The sequence below is a fragment of the Epinephelus moara genome, chromosome 24 (assembly GCF_006386435.1).
Source record: "Epinephelus moara isolate mb chromosome 24, YSFRI_EMoa_1.0, whole genome shotgun sequence".
Taxonomy (NCBI): domain Eukaryota; kingdom Metazoa; phylum Chordata; class Actinopteri; order Perciformes; family Serranidae; genus Epinephelus; species Epinephelus moara.
The window spans coordinates 17,561,220-17,586,279 of record NC_065529.1 but is presented as its reverse complement, the minus strand read 5'-3'; the positions used below and the strand labels follow the sequence as shown (position 1 = coordinate 17,586,279).

Here is a 25,060-nt window from a genome sequence, read left to right as displayed (position 1 = left end):
AGCTAATTTGCAAATCCTTCACACTACGTACCTGTGGAATCTTGACAGACACGCCACAAATAAATCAACATGTATCCAGGCAATATAATTAATCTTTCTAAACTTTCTTTTTTTACACAAGTGTGACTAAAAAATAAAATGGTTGAACAATTTCATGCTGTCATCGTTTGTATAGCCAGTTTTATAAACTGTGGGCCAGTCAGCAACTTGTAGTGAGTACGCTTGATTGAGGTTACTCTCAGGAGTAGATGTGAGATTGTTTGCCTATTCTCTGCCTGCGGCACTATTTCAGCTCTGGCTCTGCACCCCCCAGTGCAGGATGGGATGATTGGGCAAGATGGCCCTGTGTGGTACAGCAGGGCTGGAGATGTATGAAAAGTGTGAGGGTGAGATAACTAGATTTGATTATGGAGCTACCAACGCCCTGAGGGAAAATAGATAACGGATGTGTGTGTGTGTGTCAGCGCATAACTTGTTCTCCTGGCTGCATTCATAAGGATGTGATTGCATTTGTGATGGGTTAGGACAGTTATTGTTGAAGATTTGAATTCAAACTAATGACTGTAAATAAAGCTGTGTGTACAGTTTTCTGTCAGCTCTCAACACAACACTGTCATCAAGGTATTACTGTGACGCAGCATTGTCTAATCTTGATAGTCCTGGCTATTGCTTTTTTCTTTTCTTGCATATAAACTTTTCAACAGCCTTATTTTGTTAGCCTCTGGCGTTTAATTGGTGATTTCTGCAGTTTTTAGCCATGCTAACAGCTCCAGGGATGGCATTGCTGGTCCGCCACTTTAGTCCAGACTGAAATATGTTAACAATAATTAGATAGATTGAAATTTGGTACAGACAGATCATGTTCCCCACATAAGGATTTGTAACAGCTACTTGTAATTGTAGTAACTGCCTTTTCATAGTGCCACCATCGGTCAACATCTCAGGTTGTCCAATAAAAAAATACAAAATATGAGTAACTATATTCCATTATAGTCACACTGTAAATTGGTGGTAATCTGAATACACTCACTGTCTTAACAAATAGATTACTTTATTTGCTCTAACACCATGTCCTTACTGAATGCAACACATGTGAGCATCAGCACCAAAATCGACGTCCAAGTTGGGACGAGTGATGCAAGGCTGCTGTTTTGACCTGAACTTTTGAGCGACCTGTTTTCTCTTTGGACACTTTTTCTTAGTGTCACAACCTTAAGTTACATTTTGATTGAAGAATATTGTGGCCAACATGGCGTTCAAACATTCTAAAGCCCTTTCATGTGATTCTAAGGCAAGATATGACAGAAAACTCAAACTGATCCACCTTGAATCATGCCCATACAAATTTTACATAATAAAAAATGAGTGCGAGTCTGAGTAAAGTTCTTAAAACCGGCCAAGAATGGGCCTATAAAGACCGCTTACATGCAAGGCCAAACACAGGGGCTTGGGCACTATTATATCATTATTATATGCCTTAGCAGTAAGACATTTGTCTGTTATTCTTACCCATTATGAAAGAGGTAGAGCAGACACAAGTGTGATTTGACTTGGGGGACCAGGGTCTATTTTGGTTGACACATTTGTGGGTGTTAACGTGAGCTCACTTAATGGCTGCCAGCCACTCCTTACTTAGCAATTCCTTCACGGGTATAACAATGGGGACTTTGATTTTTGCTCATGTTAGTTGTACAACCCGTCACACAGCAGCTCTTGAACTTGTTGGCACATTGAAGTCACAAAGAAAACAATCTTTGCTTGCTATTTTTCTGAGCAGTTAACTGTACCCCCGCCAAAGTTGTGCAGCAACAACTGGGACCAGATGCATCAACAATGTGTACAAAGAAAAACCATGGGTTAGACATTTCTCACACATAAACTGGTATTTATAAAGGAAGAATGTGTGCACCTCACACATTCTTCAGACCAGGGAACAGGCACACACACAGTTTTAACTTAAATAGCAGGGGGTGAACTGATAAGACAAAATTTATTATAAGTTGAGAGATGGTTAACATCGCTTTCAGGTTGTTTGCCAGTTTCACTGACTGTGTCATTATTGTTGCAGGCTGCACAGCCTTCTGTCAATCAAAGGCACATTTATTAACTTCATTTTAAATTATTTATGAGTGATGAATTTCATCACTTTTTACTTACATTAATCTCCCTGTTAATGATTGTTTTATTTTATCCTGTGAAGCATTTTGTAAAGTCAGTCTCCACATGAGTGTTATGAATGAATCACTGATCGTCCATCTGACATTTAATAATAATGATGATTGAGATTTTACCACTATGATGGTTTGCAGAAACTTGATAAATTAGTGGTATGGTTGCTCCAAATATCCACAGCTGCGCTCAATGACAGCTGCTTTGTCACCATTGGAGTACGATGGGACACAGTAGGTAAAATTGCACTTTCTTTATTGTATTTCTCGTTGACAGATCTAAAGAATGGTGGAGGGGCACAAGTATCAATATGCAAATGGATGTTTAAGAGCGTTCTTACATCCATTTATAGCAAACTGTGGGTGTGGAAATGAGGCTTGCGTCAGTGTACTCAGCACCACAATGACTGAGATTTATAAAACAGAATCAGGTGTGCACATGGCTTTATAAATATGATGAAAAGAATGTAGGCTATATGCATATTTCTGCCTTTGTGCGTATGTACACAGCATTGATCGTGAATGTACACAGAGTTTAATGCGGAAGTTGACTTTGCGAATGCCAGCATGTTAGCATTACTATTGTGTGGTAGTGTGTTGGTGTACGCATTTAGCTCAAAACACCACTGCGGATAGACCCATTTAGGGCCGACGTCACAATGACATCAGTTTGTAAGCTGGAGGCAACACCACTCGGCACCACAGGGCTGTAGGCTACATAGGAATTTTAAAATGTCATCTTGTTGTGTTATTGGGTGCTAGCAGGAGTTACGGCCCAAAACCTAAATTTGAACACATACCAGCTGCCACTGCCTGTCAGCAAAAACAAAGACAAGTAGGGTTAAATGCGATAAGACGAAAGGATTGTGCGGAGACGATCATAAAAAATGGCAGGATGTAGGGATGAATAACGTTATGTGTATTAAGGGTTATCATGTCACCCTAATCAGAAATTAAGCAGGTATTACGAAGAATATTGGATTTCTCCGTACCGCTAACTTTTTAGTGCAATAGCTAACGTTAGCTTTGATAACAAAACATTCCGACAGCACTCCGAATTTACGAACGGTCCAGTTTGTGCCAGAGTATTTCAAAATGCACCCCTTGTATCATATTCCTCCATTTTTTTTATAACAAACTAAAAGAACTTGCTAGCTAGTGCTGACTAATGTCTATGGAGAATTGTTTGCCTCCAGCTAAGCCCTGCCCACCAAAAAACCTCATACTGTTTACAAACAGTAAAAGGGTCTATAAGCACAGTGTCAAGGAGCTGCTAGCATGACTGTAAACTCTCAGTCTCAATATTATTCCAGACTGCTGCATGTAAATGATTTGATTTTTAACAGACGTTGTGAGAGCTAGTACCTCATTAGCTAAATGTCTTAGCGGCAGGCAAGAGGGACATCCAACGATGAGATCCTCTCTCTACAGTGACCCACTTCACTGAAACAATCATACATTTCACACTGACCTACTTTAAAGCAGTTTAGAAACTTTTTCTCTGAGGGTATTATCTGTACAGTACGGGCTCACTTTCATTTCCATGTTGCTTTTCATCTCAAGAATCTCGCTGCATTTCACTTGCAGCATAAATTTAAGGCAGAGAGCTGGAAATTTCTCCACACTCTTTCAATCTAGGAGGGGCACACAGGCTACGACACTGTTTCCTGTTTTATCTGCAAAATACAAGCTTGATTTCTGTTGTGTGACAGCATCAGTCACTTTTACCCGACAACTCTGAAAACAAAAAGCGGTGCATCACATTCTGCAGTTCACAGAAAAAATGGGTGACGCAGACTATAAATTATCAATGAACCGCAGTTTGTCAGGGTCCTAACCATGCAGTTTGCAATGCTGGCCGTTATCTGACCTCTGTTGACTCGGGGCTGTGGCACAATCCCCGCTGTTGGGAATTTTGTGATGATCCCGAGCTGGCCTGCCAGGCTGCAAAGCTTGCTGTGTCTGTCTGGCGGGCTGAGCAGGAATCTCCCCAGAGGAAGTCCTGGCCTGAATAATTCAACAGCTGGTGGGAAAAACGATCCTGCTTGGTTCTGCCATCGATCCGACACTAAAGCAATGCCAGCGCTATAGTTTGGACTCAGATAATTGAGGCTATGAAGAGAGCTTTATTTATGAATTGCTGCTGCTCGTTTTGTTGTAGGAAGATAGATTACCGAACATCATTTCAGAGGAGGTCTTCCCAATTATAAACTTTACACGATGCAAATGTTTATGTCCTTATTAAAGCACGTTCATAATTATTAAATGTTGCTATCAGCACAATAATAAGGCGGCCAATAAGAAATGACAGGACAGTGATAAGATGAGAGACAGTGATGAAGGGCCAGTGAAAGCTTTAATAACACTGTGCTGCATAATGCCTTACCCAGCGCTCCTCTCCCACTCATATAAACAGATTACCCTCCCTTCTCCACCTCCACACTTTTCTCTATTGCTTCCTTTATGTTACCTCTTTTCTCCCATCCCCATCTGTTTCCTCCTTCCTGTTTCATCTCCAGCTAAAACTCCTCTCTCTAAGCTCACCTCTCTCTTTTCTACCTTGTTCTTCCCTCCTCATTTGTCATTAACTCCTCCCTTCCTCTGTCATCCACCGCCACTGTCCACCCGTCCCTTTCATTTTGTCTCACCGGCAATGCTTTTTCATTCACTCAGAGTGTAAGGATAGCCCTCCTCTTACAATTCCTCCTAGCATAAACGCCCTTGAAGAAAACACTCAGCCTCTTTCTGCATTTCTTTAGTGACAAATCTTCATCGCTGGCTTATATTTTCGAAACATCAGGCTTTTAGGGGATAAAAAACTTTACTTTTTTAGCTTCACTGACATTCATCTTTTTTAACCAAAATTAATTTGAAAGGGGTTGGAAAGCCTGGAATTTGTTAAATATACAGAAATATAATCTACAATACTGCAGCTTCAACGTTTATGGATATCTCCTGCAGTGCCATTTAGACTTATATTAAAACCATTAGTTAAGTCGTACATAAAGCTGTCTTCTTTTTCCCATATCAGGACACTACTACAGGAAAAGTAGCTGACTGCAATGGCCTTACAGTTATAATATATAAACATTTGTAAGTGCAGTTTTGATGAATGATTATTGTCATTGCCAAGGTGACAAAAAGATTGTGTTTCCTTTGACTGCCTTACATAAAAGCCACTCACCTTGTTTTTTTTTGCCACTTCTTTAGATGTAAACCAGCAATATGAAATGTTCAATTTGTACTTGCAGCAAATTAATACAGCTCGGATATGGCATTAGAACAACAGTAAACAGTGAGGCTAATATCATTTAGCTAATTACACATAGTAACTCTTAATTACATGCATGTTTCTTATGAATACCTTTTGTGTAGTGCGACAATGTCACTCTGTGGAAATGGCGGACTCCGCCACCAACACTGAAATCTACTGTATAGAGAGGTGATTACAGAAAAATGCAAATACATTGAATGGCCATTGCTTAAATAATACAGATAGTAAATGGTATCAGAAACAGGATTTGATTCGATGGAATGTCAAATGTTACATCTTTAAACCTGTAACAACAGTTTTTTGGGGGGCAAACACCTCTAAAAAGTAGTGGCAGTCGTCTTCTAAATTCTTTAAATTTTACAGTAGTATACTATGAACTTCTTAGCCCCGATATCATGACCGCAGGTGGAGGTGATAAAGTAGGTCGTTTTTGGCCACTTGTGACACTACATCTGCAAACATTAGCTTATTTACACATCCGTTACAGAACAACATTATCATCTTTTGTTGTGTTTCTGGCCACCAGATGAATGTAAGCTGAACGTTCGCTCTCTGTTGGCTTGGGTTTCGGTCTCCGCCAACTCCTGAGGGAAATACGCAGCTCTTTTGCTGTTGAATGCTCCACTATGTTCGCCAGATAGTCTCTTATTTTGTCTGTCTGCTGTTAAAAAAAAAGTTTTATCTGTTTAGGCTCAAACTTGCAGTACTTTTTGCAAAATCTGTTTATCTCCATTTTAGTTGTGCCTTTCGTTATCTATTCAGTTCTGCAGATGATAAATATACAGTGCTCTTTCCTTATTTTCTACAGAAACACACACATACACACACAGACACACACACACACACACACGCCTTCCCCCAGTCTCGAGTTGTGCTGCATTGTGGGCAAGCACGAGGTCAAACACAGAGCCTGGGCTGTATGTATAGCTCCATTCTACACCCACAGGCTGTCCTCCATACACCAGGAAAATACACCGTCGATGGGGACCTTTCACCCTCAGTGTACACATGCATATCACAGTCTTTTCTTGGATATAAATTTCCAGGGAATACTGTGTTGTAAACATTATTTAAATGCATGCCATAGGGTGATATGTTGGCTGTAGGCACTTCGTCAGACTTGGGTTCAGACTCTACACCAGCCATGGCAGTTTCACTAACACTGCATAACAGATGCAATACAGTGTAAATGAATGCATCTGGACTCATTTTACAAGTGAGCAGTAATAGTGAGGAGTCCTCAGATAAGCTCCCAGAGTTTTACTTATTAGCATGTGGCAGTCAAGCCACAGATTGTGCTGACTCGATTCCAAGTCAAGAACCTCATCACCTCAATTGTCACGTCTTGAATCGCCTCTTCAAAAAGAACCACTCATCCCTGGATATTTATCACACTTTTCTCAGCCGACACTTAGAGCAGGAGAGCTGAGGAACCTCCTACAGGTTAGAGGAAAGGAGCTGTCTAATTATGATGGTTTGTGTCAGATCTCTGTAAATAAAGTCAGCTATGTCTGTGGGTCTGTCTAACAGGGTTTTGTTTCTTCTCCCTGTGCAAGAGGAACTCCGTTGTACTCAGTCTATTTCTGATCTAATCTCTAAGGACTTCATTTTTCTCCCTTACACTCTCTCTTTCCAACTCCCTCTCACACACACACACATTCTCTGACACACATATTCTCTTCTTTTTCTTGTTCTTACATTTGATTTTCTCAAACATTCCTGCTCTCTTGATTTCACAAATTCCCATGTGCACCGAGACATACATACCCAAAACCCTGCCCCCGCTGCCTCCGCGCATCTCAGATCTTTTCATAACCTCATTTACATAAGGGAAGTTGTGTTTCAGGAAGTTAGTTTGAAACCCCTTTAGTATTGCCATTCCCTTTGAAATAGATTATGTAACACCTAATGCAAATCTGGTGACACATTTTAAATATTTCATGTCATGGTGGTAGCTGTTATGATGCTCTGGTGAAAAGTTTACTCTTGTTCTTACAGGCAGATTTAAGGTTAAATTGCATCTAATTGAAAAAGGGCTTTTTTTCATCATCCTGGTAAAAAGTTGAAGCGCTTTTGATCAAACGGTTTCTGAGCTTCTATGTGTCTATTTTCTCTCTACCTCACATATGAAACTTTTTTTTTCAAGCTACATCCCCTGTTCGCCGCTTTGTTGAAAAGGATCAAGAGATTTCACTGTTATATATTATATAATAGAAAAGGATGACTGTATTTTACAGTAATTACCACAACCTGCAACCCTAAAGACACTCAGAGTCTGACATGTCTGTGTGTTGTTGTCTAGGTGAGCACATCATCTGATGAAATTTTGAGTGAGGCTTACTTGGAAATTTAGGGCAGGACCATTGTTGACTTGGGGCTGGTGTGTAGGAAGACATGAGCTGTGAGGGTTGAACTTGACACAGGGTAATAAAAGAATCGCTTTGATGAGATTTTGTTTCAGCAGATTTGAATACATCCAGGTTGAGCTCCTGCTGGCTGGGTGTTGGTGTTTAAAGCTTCAGATAACGCAGCCTTTTCTCAAGCTTTTGTCCCACTTTCTGGTGAAGTGTCTTCATTATGCATCTCTGTGTTTATGCGTGTATTGTACATGTATGGTTGTCATGAGGATCAAATTGGTGCATCCTCTATCAGTCCTTTCCTTTCTTTCTTTATTTGGATCCCCACAGGCATCAGCATTAGCCTAATCTTCCTTGGGTCCACACCCATACACACTTCTTACAATATCACTGTTAAACACAACAAACAAAACATCTGATCTTGTTGCAATAACATTAAGTACGGAACAGAAACAAAACTGTCATCCTCTCAACAAAAATCAAGCCAAACACAAAATTATAATGCAGCTACATTTTCTAACAATTCATAACAGACTTTTTGAATCTCATACAAATAGATTGTAATTCTTAAAGGAGAAGTCCGGTATTTTGCACTTTGAGCCCCATTTCTGGGTTGTTTATGATGAAATAGAGTGGCTAAGACCAAAATAGTGACGATTGCTCATTTTCGGAGAGCAGCAGTGTTAAGCCCTGCCTGGCTTAACACTGCTGCCTATGGCCATGTGTGAACCTGTCCTAAAACCACCCTAAACATTCGTTTTCAAAGCCATGAAACTCACCAAGTGGTCAGTGGTGTTCGTTGATGTTCTGACATAAATATCATAGCAAAACTATGTGGAACTATTTTTTCAGCTGCCTCACACCCGTGTGTAAACCTCCGCTTGATCGTTCGTTTGACCCTGAAGCGTTATACACTCCAGCCCACTTGATCGCGGTAATGCTCCTTTACATGGGTGTCGCCAACCGGCAGGAAACCATTGCAGTATAATGGGACACAGAAAAGAAGCAAAAGAAGAAGGTTGGCGTTGTGTTCAAAGGCATCGTACTGCGAAGGTTGTTTACAAGCGAGTAATCCATTGTGCAGTTGTTTAAACTTATTACAAAACTTTTTTGTTCGTTCTTGTTCTTCCTCCAGGAGCGCACATAGCACTGTCGAGCCGACACTTTCGCTGAGCTAAAAGACTACAATGACTACAACCTTGTCGTAAACAACCCCCTTTCCGTTTCCGGTGGTGGATTACTACCAACGGACAATGAGGCTTCTATAGAAAGTCAGTGTATTAGACAAAATGTCAAAAAAACCCACATTTTGCTATGATTTTTATGTCAGAACATCAACGAACACCACTGACCACTTGGTGAGTTTCATGGCTTTGAAAACGAACGTTTAGGGTGGTTTTAGGACAGATTCACACATGGCCATAGGCAGCAGTGTTAAGCCAGGCAGGGGAAAGCCAAATTCTCCAAAAATGAGCAGTTGTCACTATTTTGGTCTTAGCCACTCCATTTCATCATAAACAACCCAAAAATGGGGCTCAAAGTGCAAAATACCGGACCTCTCCTTTAATAAACGAACCTTGGATGTAAATTTATTGGTTTGTTAAATTTTTGCTCAAGTTTTAAGTACCTCAAGTTCCCATATACAAGCTGGCATTCAAATAATGGCCAAGTTTAAAACAATTGCGCTGCTGCCAGTAAGAACAAATAAAGGCCAAGTAGAAAAACACATTGAGGTGAGTGAAATTAGTTGTAGCCCACTAAAACAGCTCACATTGTAAATTCAGTTTAATGTTAATTTCCATGGCAATAATTGCATCAGTACAGTAAGAGTCGTGTCAGGCGCTCCACTTTGCCCTTTTCCCAGAACGATGTTAATCTCACATGAATTAAATTCAACACTTCCTCCAGAATTTTCACATATTAAGTGCTGCAGCCCTCCTTTTTGTTGACGGGAGCTTAACATTGATAAGACGTACAGCAAGGTAGAAATGCCTGGGACTGAGTATGCTAGTATATAACCAATTTTTCTGTTAACAAATAGAAACTCTGAGTGGCAGAGTGGTGAGTTTAACATGACCCTGTTGTGCTGATGGAATAAGTGCTGTGGAAATGAACATCACACTGAATTTATGGAGGAAGTTTTGACTTTGCAATAACTGGGGAACAGGTGTGATAGGGAATAAAGGCTGTCCAAAATAAAAGCCATTTTGTCATATACAGATCTGCGGGGGAATTTAACAGAAAGGCTTTTATAGTAATAATGCAGATGAAAGCAAAAAGGTAAAAACACATGATGAACAATGTGAACAAAAATATTAAACTTATGCTTGTTGCAGGCCTATTGTACTGATATACAACAGATTTCTAAGATAGTGAAAGCATCTTTATTCAGACACAATGTGAATTTGGAACCTTGACGACTCTGACATCAAGGTTACTTTCTTTCAGTAGCAAAGCAATGTCTTGTTATGTCTGACCTTTTTCCATTATATGCAGGGATACTCCGAATATTTGGGCCTGACAAATGGCTGCATATCCTGCAGTTCATCCTCATTTCATATTTTTAGACAGAGCAGAAAGTTGGCTAAGTTCACACTGCATAAATCAGCTTCATCTATGACAATGTTTCAGCCCTCCGTCTTATTTATACTACATAAAAAACAAAAGACAGTTATCATTTATATATATTTATATGTCCAGAGTGCAATTATGCACCTGAGATTAAGTGTGCTGACGTGAAATTGGTTTAGTCGGAGGTCTAGAGCGCAGGTTTTAAAGTGTACTTGTCAGAAAGTAGAAGCTTTTAATTATTTAATGGCACTAAATGCTTTTAATTATTCATCTGCAGCACAGACTGACCCCCTCATAGTAAATAAGTTAAAATATATTCACTTTTTTGATGGTGCTGTAATTACAATGATGTGTAATTAAGATGTAATTATGTAGGGGTTTTTTTTATTTTCTTTTGCATTGTTTGCTAATGGACAGAAACAAAGGGGCTCTCATTTTGATGTTTGTTGTTATGAATATGTAAAAGCTTTTCATTGTGAAGATAGATGGGCCTAGCTTGTCTTTGATGAAGACAGACATGCAGTATATGCAACATGTGTCAGTGACACAATGAAATGCACCAAATGAACCAAAAACAAACAAACAAACAGACAAAAACAGGAGCTTTGACTACACAATTTAAGACAATATCCAAAAACCACATTGTGTTTAATAAGATCCATCTCACAAAGTTACTTTAGAAGCTTACTGTGAACCTACAGGCTTAAATCTGGTTGCTCCCCTTGTTAAGCCTGATTTATGGTAAGGCGCTTGACACTTTTGATTAGTGTCCCTTGACAGAAATTTAATAGTCATGCGTCATTTTCAATTTATGCTTCAGTGAAAGGTTTTAAGTCATTTCAATGTTAACCAGAGACCCCCTGCGTTTTCTTACAGTCAGAGTCTATTTCTGTCGCATTTAGTGAAGCATTATCTGCACAGAGAGCTGTTTAAATTACACAGATATCCCACTGTATGTGTCTTTAACCTATTTACCATGTATTCTTTGATTGATCCACTCCCACTCTGTCTGTGAGTGGCAGATTTCCCTTATTCACTATGGGGGGCGGGGAAATAAAATCAACGTATCAATGAACACAAGCACTGTTCATTTCTTCCCATGGAGCTGACATGTAAAATATTTTGGTTCAATGGCTGTCCAGTCAGCCTGGTGAAGGCAGTTTGACCGGCCGCTGTCCTCTCAGAAGTGGCGATCCTGGACTCTGGGGGGACCTCTGGCAAAGAAGCCCATTGAGGCTAATTTTGCTTACTAACTGGTCGCCACATCCTCACTGTCACTGTCACTCTGTCCTGGTCTCTGACGCTTACACTCTCTCTAAGAGCCCACTTAGGGTTTTTTGTGGCAGCAGTGTTGCCTTTATGGGAGATTTAAGGGGGTTTTTAGTTGCCACTGGAAAATGTCCAAATAGGAGTGGGGGGCAAGCATTTGCCTGTTTTGACCCTCCCAACAGTGCGCCTCTGCCTCTCAGCTCCCCAGGTGCTGCTGCTGACAGATGGCTGTATCTATGGACAGAGTACTGAATTCAGGTTAGAGTTAATGTAGATTGGGTGCCCAGTAGTTTAGAAGATAGAGCGGGCATCCCATGTACAAAGGCATTGTCCTTGCCTCAACAGCCATTGGTTTGATTCCAACCTGCAGCCCCTTGCTGTCCTTTCTAATAAAGGCAAAAGCCAAAAAAAAAAAACCTTAAAAAAATAGTTAATGTAGATTGAAAACTACAATCTCTTCTCCAGGCACGCGACATGAAAGAAAAATGTTAAGCACACTTTGTTCTGTTGAAAATATATAATTTCTGTCAAGTAACACTCATAAAAAGTGTTGAGTGCCATGCCTTAAATCAGACTTTAGAAAAGATTGAATTTTAAGGAAGCACTTTACTACCGGAAAGATGGCCTTTTAATAAAACTAGGATGTCTCAGCAGTAAAAAGATGCAAAACTATTGAAACTGGTGCCACAGAACCAAAGAAAACAGAGAAAAAGGGCGCTTTTACTCAAGACCAATAAATGCTCCTGCTGTTGGGTCACATATTGCGAACACATCCGTATGAAATAATAGCAGCTGCCTGGCATGAAAAGATCTTGTATTACAGTTAAACAGTAAGCTAAAAATTGTTTATAAAAAACATTCAACGTGAGAAATAGGTGACCCAGTAACACATTCTTGGTTTATATTTGATCAGTGCTGCCTAGTTCTACCTTTCAACCTCCATTTTCACGATGCAGGAATCAGTATGGCGTCCACTTCCTGTTCGGTTTGAGACAGAGAGAGAGAGAGAGGGGGGCGGGTCTGTCTTAATGTGCTTCTATACTCTTTGTGTATGCAGTGGTGGCATGGCTGGCAGGCAATACGACAATGCGGAAGTACACACTGTAGTTTGAGCAACAGCCTGAAAGCCAGTAAAACTCTGCCGGATGATGTAAATTACATCATCATGATGTAAATTACATCATCTGGAGGAATTGCACCAGGGGGCGAGCAGGGATATCTAGGCACTGGCTAAATGGATGGAAGTTTACCACAGTTCATTCACACATACTACCCACATGTTCTGATACAAAGCCGGTTGAAAATTGGCAAAGCATACCTTTAAGCACATCGCCTAAGTAACATAGGCTGCTCATTTATCAGGTTCTACAGAAAAATCATGTTTAGGTTATTGCGTCCAAAGTACAAGTCAATCTTCCTCACCAAATATCTTTTGTCTAAAATAATGACGTGCACCCTTAGCACATGAAGAGGATGTACTGTGTTTAATTCACAGTGTAACATCTGCTATATGCCCAGCAAAGTTGTTCACAGAGTGGAAGATTCAGTTAACTCTACATCACACTCCATTAGATTAGACACACTTTATGTACTTCATGTGGGCGTATGCTAGCCACCTTCACACTTGGGACACTCTGACTTTAAAAGATTGCTTCTGATAAAAAGATTACATGAGCTTACATCATCACAATGATTTTAGGCCAGCAGTATAGCTACTGCTGGCCTGAATAGGACAGCTAGAGCCATTGAACCACATTGACATTGCCTTAGCTGCAGCATGGGAGCGACTTTGTTTCCAGAAAATCTTTTATCACATCAGTGCAACACTATTAATCATAAGTGAAAGCGGTTGCTTCAATAATGCAGAACAGGCAGAGATAAAACTGTTTTCATTACACATTTACAGTGTTTTGAGATTTGCACCTGTGACCTCTGGCACGTAATTGTTAAGATAGGGTGATTCAAACTGGCGGCTGGTCACATCTGAATAAAACTATATATGCAGACTGTGTGATGGTTGGAAAATAAAGAGCAGTGGCAGAGGGATGAAAGCTATTTGAGGCTACGTTTAACATAAGAGAGACTAGAGAGAGCATTAGAGGGATAATAAACAGTCGACAAATAAACAGGAGAGGGAGATGACAGAGATAGACGATAGAGAGGAGGAAGCTGTGGATGATATATGGGCTGGCTCATTTTGAGGCAGTGTGCAGGAAAACCATGACATACAATTAGGACAGGGAGGATGAAAGGAAGGGAATACTACTGTTATTAGTTAGATGTTTGCAGGCTTCAGCGATAAAGTCTTGCGCACACATGTATAATACAAACAACATTTCTACAATGTTATGACAGAATTAGTCAGGACCTTATGGTTGTATGCCTCTGTGAACCAGTCAAGCTGCAGTTTACATCCCTGTCTAGACTCAGTTGCAGCCATGATAGTTGACAATGCTTTGAATATGGATGTTGCTGAGAGGAGGTGCAAATTCTGGTACAAATTCAGCACAGAAGGTGTATACAGTAAGTACAGTTTGAAGGTGGACACCCAAGATTAGTGTCACCAATTCAGTTTTGGACCAAATGTTTCCCCTTCTGTTCCTGAGTTATGCCGTTAAATAATGGCCAGGGAAGTGTTTTTGCAGAACATTGTGATCACAGTGAAGTTGAACTTTGACCTTTTGGATGTAAAATGTCATCACTTCATCATTTTATCCCTTTTTTCCCCCCTTTTTTTCAAATTTTGTCATAGTCAGCAAATGATTTCTTGAGTTACGGCCAGAAACATGTTTTGTTAGGTCACAGTGACCTTGACCTTTAACCCTTGACCACCACTTCCCATCAGTTCATTCTTGAGTCCAAGTGGACGTTTGTGCCAAATTTGTGGAAATTCCCTAAAGACCTTCTTAAGATATTATGGTCACGAGAATGAGACAGATGCAAGGTCACACTGACCTTGACCTTTGACCAACAAATTCTAATCAGTTCTTTCTTGAGTTCAAGTGAATGTTTGTGCCATATTTGCAAAAAAAAAATCCTTGAAGGTGTTCTTGAGATAACATGTTCATGAGAATGAGATGGACGGATGGAAAGACGGACAACACGAAAACATTATGCCTCTGCAACAGCTATTGCCAATGCAGAGGCATAAAAATTAAATTGTTAAAATAACTTTGTTAAAATTTGTATATTGATTAGTCACCCCTTGTATTTGTGAAGAAAACTTTTTTTTCTCGCAGAACGAAGAATCTAAAAACAGAAAATTTTTGATGAATTGAGGTAAAGGAGGACCACATTTAACAACAGCAAAACTATAGCAAAAACCGTTTGCTAAAACCACGTACTAATAGCGTGCCTGGGCAAGCGCGACCATTTGAAATCTGGTCAGTAGAATGCACTAGCAGAGTTCAAATGCTTACACTTGCACAGGCACGCTATTTGTATGTAGTTTTAGCAAAAATGAATGTGTTTGGTAAGTACCGAGCATACAAGACTTGGATCATACTTCATGAGTTATTTCAGACTTTGTAAAAGGATGTTTTGAAATAGTTTTGCTGTTGTTAAATGTGGACCCCTTTTACTGCAATTCATCAAGAATTTTCTCTGTTTTTGGATTCTTCGTGCTTGAAAAAATTCAAGGTATCATGGGGTGAAAAATTTATATACAAATGGTCATTTTGGGTGTGAAGTATTCCTTTGACTGTCCTCTGTGAATATAGCTGTTGTTGTACTGAGCAAGGCAACTAACCAGTGTCATGATTCACTTTCACAGATGCAAATGTAGATTGGGAATAATGTTAGAATACACTTGAAGTTTTTAGTTTCAGATGAGCAGCGCAAAAAATACATCACTATAATATTCCTCTTGTACTAAAAGAATAGGAAAAGACTTGAAACTAATTCACGACTCCTTAAATTTACTGGGTTAAGAATTTTCCCAAAATATTCAACATTAAAGTATTAGATCAAACATTAATAAGCCCTCCAATGGCACCTTTAAACCTCCTATGGCTACTTGTAATGTCATGATAACTGTAGGTTCCTGAAAGATAATAAGTAAGAGAACTCCTACATTAATTCAGATGTAGCACACATTTACATATCTTTAGATAGTCAACAAGTCTCTTTTTTTGGTAGCATTTACTCAGGAGACAATCCAAGACTTAATTAGCTTCTCCAACACAGACACATACAAGATTTTCAGTTGACTCCTATACAGTAAAAATGTCCCTGACATTTACCTACTGCTGTGATTTTTCTATAGACACAGGGAAAATGTAACGGCACGTGGTGTCATCCTTTAATCACACTGGCTTCTGGTTTCTTCTCATGTGTGGTGACAGGCTATAGGAAACACAATCCGATGCTCTCAGAGCTAACAGCTCTTAAAATAGAAATAGAATAAATGAAAGGTCATGTAGACTCCCACGCTATCTTTATTAGGAGGCATGTATCTTTTTTAGATGAAGTGAGAAAAATAGCAACCTCCTCCACAGCCTTCACGGTTCTCTCCTTCTAAAGAAAAAAAAGAGAAAATTAATCTTCCATGGACACTGATTTTTGGAGGAAAAGTCTGTTTTGCTATATTATATAACTGATCGCTGACATGAATGAAACTGATTTTGATCAAATCCGACTGGTTAATTCTTTAAAACTAAAAACCCTCAAAACCAGTGACTTATTGGTCTCATAGTTTTAGAGATCATGATACTGGATGACAGTTTACAATATTTCTAATGAGTCCTGTTGTATTTACTTGAGACTTCACACTCAGACTAAAACAATGGAACAGAAATAAATAGAGACTGCTGCATTGTTTGCTAATGTACCCTTTGAGGGCTGTTAGGATGGGGTGGTGGATGGAAATGGTCCAAATGTAACTGAATGTGTAATTGGAGTAGGGCTGAATAAATTGAAGCGAACAAAGCATCCAATTATTAGAAACAATATGTTCCTGAAACATTTTGCATACAAGCATGATAAACTGAAAACAGCGAGATGTGATTTTTTTTCCCAAACCATCTTTCTTCTACAGGAGTTGTAGCTGTGCAGTATTTCACTGATTAGGATGAGTCAGTGCAGTATGTGCTCCAATTTACTTATTTAATTATCCCGCTTTAGTAGTGCCAGATTTATTCTTCTTTTCAATTTAGATCAAACTGTAATGAAAGGCAGTTTTGCCTGAAACCTTGGACTCTGCAGCTGCAGCGCTTCAATCACAAAACATCAGCAAGTATCGTGTATGTAACTTTGAACGTGAGATGAAAAACGAGATTTGGTGTTTTTCTTTTTTATCAGTAATTGTCTTCTCAACTCGCTCTTGAAAGCCATAAAAGGGAGGGAAGAAGAAATACAGAAGCAGAGAAAAGATCAAAATAGATTGAGGCCGATGAAAGAACACAGCTGAAGATTTATGACAAGACAGATTGCAGAGGAAAATGAAACAAGAAAGAAACCGAGACAAGAATCAAGTGCCCTCGAGTGTGGGCCTTCGTGTCACTGTAGCGACTGAGCGAGCAAAAGAAAACAAGGAGGGTTATAGTGTTGGGTACACAGTAGCCTCTGGCTGGCATAATGAAAAGGTCAAGCGAGCGTGATGGAGGTTGAGAGATTAAGTTGGAGATAGAAAGAGATAGATTTGTAGAAAATGTATGAAAATAATGAAGGGACCAGGAAAGACTGAGAGGTGAGGAGAAGAGGGGAGTGCTTGAAAAAATAAATATAGAATAAAGTAGAGTGTTTGTTGAACAATGTGATATGAATGAATTGGGTATGTGTGCGTACAATTCGTGTAATACATTCATGGTTGTTTCCTGTGCACTGGCTCTGGTAGGAACAGACTTTATTTGCATTGTCATTAAGATATGATGATAAGGATACACAATATGGATCTTTTTAAGCTGATACCGATAACTGCCTGCTTCTTATATTGATATTGATAAGAGAACAGAGATTTTCACAGTTTTGTATGTAAAAAAGAAGTTGATAATCTGTATATTATGCACACCTGAGGGTGAGAAAGACAAAGCTGTAGTGAGCAAAGATGGATGATTTCATATTCCATAGCTGTGACCTACCCACATCTAACTGATTGTTAGCACAACGAAACCAAGAACAGTGCTTATGTCACTTAGATTAGTGTCAATCAGGCTATGAATGTGTGGCCACCTCATCATACAGGGCAGGTAGGGATACGTCTGCAAAGTAGCAGTGGCCTCTGAGAATATAATGGGGTTCCAAATGTGCTGTTACTTGGCAAAATCCTTGGTCTTCTACCACAGAAAAAGGCTGTTCATCAAATACCATTGTCATTAATTGCTTTAGCCTTTCAGCTTCCTCTATAAACTTCCTCCAGTTTTCGAATGCCTGTTGAATTGGCACTGCAAACCTTTTTTTGTTAACTCTGGCTGCTGCTGCTTCGTATCCCTTCAATAAATCTTCACTGCGATGATGGTTTTTCCGGTGACTTATCAGTTAAGTTGTGTTTCAGCTTGTAGACTTTTTTCCTCCTCCCGTAATCTGTACAAAGCATGTATTGGAAATTGCAATCATGTTGTCTTCCACTCAAGCTACGTAGAACGTCCACACTGCTGATGACATGTTTGGCCCTAGTCAGAGTGCTTTGCTTGTTCTTCACAAACCAATGTTAAAGATGCATGCTGCCACCTTTAATACTGCAGTGTGTAGATGCTTCCCTCGTTAAGTCAATGAAAGCTATCTGGCTTTGTGTTGTCTACTCTATGTATTAACTATAATTTCATTATCAGAATAACACATAATGATATATATACAGTATATCGTCATGTAGATTCATTCATTTAGATCCAGATTACTGAGTCATTTTCAAATCAGTCAAATCCAACTCCTGTTGAGAGTAAAGTTTACATGAATCACTTCTATATTAGTATAGAAGTATACAGAATATAGTATAGTAGTAAAGTATTATGCTTTAAATCCATAGAGGTATAAAAGAAATAGTTCTTAGAACTATTTCTTTTATACCTCTATGGATTTAAAGCATCTCTGAATGACAGTCACTCACGTTTGCTTCTGTGCAGCCCAGAAAAGCTTGTAAATATGTCAAATGAATGATTGAAAAATGCACTTACAGATGAGGATATTCTTCTAACCATGTAACTATATGGCATAATGATATAAAGATATATGGATAATGTGGTTGGGATGATTTGCCTTGTTGTGTCCATTCACTATTTTCTAGATAGGAGCACATTCACAGAACAGGTGACAGAGACCGGATGCAGGAGTGAGACAGATGGGCGGAGAAGCACACCATTTGAAAGAGATCCTTGACAATGACCTTTTTGGTCTTTCTCCTCGCATTACACAAGCCTGTAATTTTCTGTCTCCAACCTTTGCAGTGAATCAATGCTGCAGGCACTAATCAAGCCTCCGGTTCAGAGGACTCATTAAAAATGTGGTCTGTGTGATCTACCAAATGATGACTCCTGGCATTAGATATTACCAGTTACTAATAAATACCATTAGTCTTTGAATTAATGATACTAATTACCATTTAGGCTAACTTGCATTTTTTTTTTTAAAACAACTTTGCTTCTAAAATCCAAAACATAAAAATATTCTAATTCACAGTACAAATCTCACACAAAGGTTTGTTATCCTGCAACTTTTTTTTAAACTTTAATATGAAGAGTGTGAGGTTACACACTGAATGCAATCACAAAGAGGGAGGTGTGGTGGGCGTTTGGAGGGCAGAGATAGAGATGAGCATTCAGTAAACACAACAGACGTGCTGGTAATCAAGCAGCTATTGTATGAGATGCCAAACCCGACAATTTTCTGTCCTGATATGCCTGCTAACCGGCTGAATTTGTAGTCAGTGAATGTATAAATGAGCACATGTTTGTGTACACTACAAAGACCATTGTAAATGTACCACAGGCACTTTACAGCTGTGGTTTCATGTTTTAGTGCTCTTTTACCTCTTAGACACGCAGAACTTTATGTAGGCCATTATCCAGCCACATAGTAAAAATACCTTTAGGTAGCACATTCAGATATATTGATCAAAACGAGACCCAAATGGGTATATTGATTTGAACTTGCTTTGAAAGTGCATCAACACTGTAGGGTAATTGTCATAATATTACATTTTAGTTGACCTTTTTTCTTTACCGGACAATACGAAGGGTTACTTAAACTTAAACTTACCTAAACACAGGATAATTCTGACAGTCGTGTCACACCCACATGGTGGTTTCACGTATTTTGTCTGATGAGTCCTGTTCCTAGAGACCCATTTTGAATGTTATTACTTGATTAAATGGCAGTTATCAGTAGTTATCAGCCTCACAGGTATGGGTTAGAAGGGGCCTGCTGCATCTACTATGTCAAAGGGCCGTTATCAGCCCATTAAATGGCTGTTATCATTTGTCAAAGAGAGCAGTTTTCTTAGGTTTTACTTTCAGTTTGGTTGGGTTAAATGCCAATACTACATGGTAAGTGGTTGGTACAATGGTTATGTGTAATGACGTGACCTGATGTAGTTACATACATCGGTTAAAATAAGTCAGTGTTCCACAAGAGATAAACAAACAATCTACTTTGGCTTTTAATTTGAGGAATTTGTTGTATCATTCCAAACATATCTCCACCCAACTTCAACCACAGCACCAGCCAAAATGATTACAAACACCTGAGAGGGTGTGCAGCATCTTTAAAATGGAGGTGAAAGTATCCTTGAAGTATTTTAACACCCTGTTTGGGAATCAATCATTGCTTGAGAACCCCCCCTAAAAACACAATTCTTAACTTGAACAAATGACCTGAAGCTGACAGCAGAACAGCACTATTAAAGATTCATGTTGAGGGGTGTTGAGGGGTGGAGGGCTATCATTTGTCTTCCTCTTGTGTTTAATTTGAAGTTACACTGCCATCTACTACTGTGTTTTTGTCTATTTCCTTGAGCTATTTGCAAAGTGTTATGGGTACTTTTTGATGCCAAGTGTGGTGGGGAAAAGTCTCTGAAAGGGAGATGGGCGAGGGCTCGATAGTCACTTAACAGAGTAAACTTTTGTTTGTTCTATGTGAATCTACAATCAGAGTAGTAGCAGTGGAGACTGAGAAAGAAACAAGAAATGTGATGTGACAAAATGTCCCCAGGGAGTAACCAAAACAGTAAGACAATAGTTTAATAGACTCGTTATAACATTATATTAAGAGTAATGTATGAAAGGTAAAGTCAAAACCGAGAACATAGAATAGAGATGTCAGTTTTGATTAATTTTGCTTTTAATAACCACTCACCCTTTAACAGTAACTAACCAGTTAGTTTTTGAGGAAGAGAACAAGAGGCCCTTCTTTTTAGTCTGGCGGTCTATTGACTCAATGAGCTTTAGCACTGCAGTTTTAAGCGCTAACTTTGAGGTGATGAAATTGTAATGTTTTGTCATATAAATGTCTTGCCTTTTATTTTATATTGTGTTGGCTTTGCTGACAGACAGCCGGATAGCCGTGTTAATATCGTGGCCACCCGCCGGTTTCCCCCCAGGTAGCCCCAGTGAGTAAGCAGCTTCCTTTTTAGCATGTTTAACTATGTTAGCACTAGCTGTGCTGACACTGCTAACGGTGCTAACAGAGCCAACAGTGATAATATAGCTGTTAACTATGCTAAAGGGGGTGCTAAAATTGAGCCGCTTATTCACAGGGGCAACCTCAGAGGGGACTGGAGCGTGGGAAATGTTTCCACAGCAATGCTTGAGTAGGGACAGTGTTACCGATGGTGATGGCTGAATGAGTGGCGCTGCTAGCTCCCACCAAACCTGGTTGGTGCCCAGTTGACATCCCTCACGTAGAAAAAAATGCAGTTTTACTAAAATGTGATTTTGGATTGACCTCCTTAATGGCAACATATGGTCAACAGGCTGTTTTTCACAGAGTAACAACTGTGTCTCTTCTCTCTTTCCTTATTTTTCAGAAATCTGCTGGATAAAGACACATTCTCCAAGTCAGATCCATGTGAGTACGTCTTAGAGACTGTGTGTTTGAATGTTTGTGCTCTGCTGTCATCCCTGTGCAGGCACTCCAATCTTTTTTTTTTTTTTTTTTTTTTAAAGCTTTCTGTCCTGCTCCAATTTTTTTCCTTCTGGTTTTTGTGAATATGTTGCCCTGTGATTTGGGAAATCTTTGTTTTGCTCGGAGTGCCATGGCTGTTTGTTCACTGTACTGGAGCTAAAACCCTCACATTGATTTCCCATTTGGAATCTGCCTGCATTTCTCTGACTATCTTTCTTTCTTTTTCTCTCTCTTTACCCCTCATTTTCTTTTTCTTCAACAACATTTCATCCCTCCCTGTCTCTATCTGGTACTTTCTTTTACAGTGTGCGTGCTCTATACGCAAGGTGTTGAAACCAAACAGTGGAGAGAGGTGAGTGTACACACACACATACACATGAAAAAAAGAAAGGAAATGACTTATGTCCAATTAAGTTCTCGCTGTGCTCACTGTGTGTTTGTCGTAATTGTGTTTGTGTGTCGAGAGAGGTTCTCGTTAAGACATTTCAGTGTTTCTATTTTTCTTTTCACCGTGCGCATGCAGTAGCTGGTTTGAACACTTCATTAAAGCTTTTCAGCCATCAGTTGTCTGAAAATGCCAGGGAAATATTCTGTAATTGGATGCTTCAGCCGACAAAGAAAACCCCTCACAATGTAGTGATCAATATGTTGACACTTTGGGGACTAAACAACATGCTGAGAAGGCTTTAAGCCAGCAAACACTGTGGCTTTATGCAGTCAATGCAGCATTACTGTTCACCCTCTCTGCTTATCATCTGTCTGTTTTTCCATTCATTATTTAATGATAGCCAATGTGTTAATGAACCTAATATTGAACTGAGACACTAATTAACTCACAGTCACTACTAAAGCTGAAATTTGTACATTTTCTTTACATCACTGCCTTCTCCAGCAGGGAGGGGTATCTGAAGTCATGTTAGAACTACAACTAAACATTTGTTTTTAAGGGTCATGATTTACTTGAACAAGCTTCTGCAAACATTGCCAGATGGGTCACTCTTAAGAATAAAACTGACAGTATTCCACGTTTTTCTTATAGCCCACAAATCTCATGAAAAGACCAAAACCACAATTAATTGATCCATAGAGCTCCATTGTTGTTGGAAAACTATTAAAAACACACCAGTGAGCCACATGTGTTTGACTGGCATTTTCTTTTGTTATGATGAACATACAAAATTATGTTGTTTATTTCAAGTCAATCCCACAAATACCATACGCTGCTGTAAATACTCACAAGAACAAATTCATTTATTTGTTGTGGCCTCCCATGATTAAAACATCTGCTGCCATGTTCTGAATTTCAATTTTTTTGAGCTGGACCATTCATTAGGAGCGCTGTTGGAATACATACCGTTCAGTTATTCAATGCACCACAGTCTCGCAGAGTATGGAGCGGTTTTTAAAAGCCCGGCCTATTATTAGAGCCAATCCGCCCTGCCCAACTCAGAAACATGTTGTTGTTTATTAAATAGCGATGATGTGACGGTGATGAAGAAGACTCCAGATGACACCGTCTTGCTTGCATAAAGAAAAGGTTTATTACAAGAAGTACAGCATCTATCAAGCATCTAGAATGCTTGGAGAGGTTCTTCAGCCGATGTGAACTACTCTGAAAAGCAACCCCAAATTACTCCCATTATATAGACTCGCTGTTTCTGTGAAATGTGAGACAAAGTCAAACAAACAACCAAGGGTGACCCTAGTTGGACTTCACCTACTTTAACCCTGAGCCATAAATATCTTTTCTTTGACCCTGACCATATATGTTTTTTTAACCCTGGGCCCCTTACTGGTCATCTGTTCCAAACCTTCAGAGCAAATGATAATACACTACAATGTGTTAACAAGTGACCCGAAAACCAGCCCGTAAACTTGCAAACCAGAGCTGAGGGTTTCTGGTAAATCACCATTGCTAATACCAACCTACTTATTGTTGGCTCTATTGTGTTAATTTAAGTTTAAACATAGAAAGACAGCAAGTACTCCTCCATCTTTGAGTGGTTACATCTTAATTAAATATGATCTTGAGCGCAAAGCTGATGGGTACTGTGGTTTGTTTACTCACCCCCATGCCGGCATCAGCTACCACCACACAAAGATTCCAATTCTGTGGGAAACACTGGAAAAACAAATCCATGGTTGAAAATAGTCCCCAACAAATGCACAGCTTACTCTTGTTTGAGTAATGTTTGCTACAAACTACAGTAGCCAGCTGTTTTATGAAATTACTTTCCTTTTTAGAAAAATTGAACTATATATTTGAAGGATTTACGTAGAAGAAGGAAAGTATTGAGAGATGGACTGACTCACTGTTCAAGTCTGTTCATGGAGAAAGTTAAGAGAAATATAGAACATCACCAGTGTTTAGTTTTGGAAAGGTGAGCTACAAAGCGCCTAAAAAGGCAGAATCAAGGTGAAGAAAATGACAAAACATTGGACAAGATTAGAGCTGCAATGATTAATTGAAAAGTTGTCAACTATTTCAATTAATCACCAATTTGATAATCGTTGAATCAGTTTGTGCATTTTTTTTTAAAGGAAAAAAAGTCAAAATTCTTTAATTCCAGGTTCTTCAATGTGAATATTTTCTGGTTTCTTTACTCCTCTATGACAGTAAACTGAATATCCTTGGGTTATGATAAAAATCAAGATATTTGAGGACATCATCTTGGGCTTTGGAAAATACTGATAGAAATTTTTCACTATTTTATACACCAAAGAAATATAAAATGATTAACGATGACTGTGGAAATATGTTTGAGTGCAATGTAAGGGATTTGAGCAGTAAGTGGAATTTCCTGTGTGTGTTTTTTCAGCGTTTTTAAGTGTCATATTCTTTACTGTTTTACTTTTACTTTTTACTATGTAGGTTGTTATTGTTCCTATAAGCTCTTTTTTACTTAAATTTGGACTGAGGAGGCTGCATTCAATTTCTGACATCTGACTTCCTCCTTTGCTCCTGTCATAATCAGTGTTGGGTAAGGGTTACTTTAAAAGTAATCAAAGTACGTTACTGTGTTACTTTTTAAAAAAGTAACCAGTTACTTTACAAAGTTACTCCCTGAGTAAAGTAACTCAATTACTTTAAAAGTACTTCCAACGTTACTCCCTTAGAAAAGTAACTCAAGCACTTTTAAAGTACTTTTGAGTATTCTACATTTCCTATTGGGCAATGGACCTCAGGGCGCTAAGCCTACATTTTTTTGTCTCCAAAATTAAAGTTATGGACCACTTGCCCTTCACTGAGATCCAATTCTCCCATCACAGCCGTCACTTTGACCAGTAGAAACACAGAACGATCTGCTGCCGTAGACAACTGTATGACAACAACACCCCAGCGTTTTTAATATTTCCTCTAGGGATGT

General features: G+C 39.2%; 1 protein-coding gene across 1 annotated transcript in view; it reads left to right on the top strand.

Annotated features, from left to right (window-relative positions):
- cpne5b (copine Vb) overlaps nt 1-25,060 on the top strand; it is a 180,283-nt gene that overhangs the window by 20,596 nt on the left and 134,627 nt on the right. The window contains exons 2-3 of the mRNA XM_050037339.1: nt 21,595-21,635; nt 21,998-22,044. Coding sequence (XP_049893296.1) covers nt 21,595-21,635; nt 21,998-22,044 — 88 coding nt within the window. The remainder of the gene's footprint in view (nt 1-21,594; nt 21,636-21,997; nt 22,045-25,060) is intronic.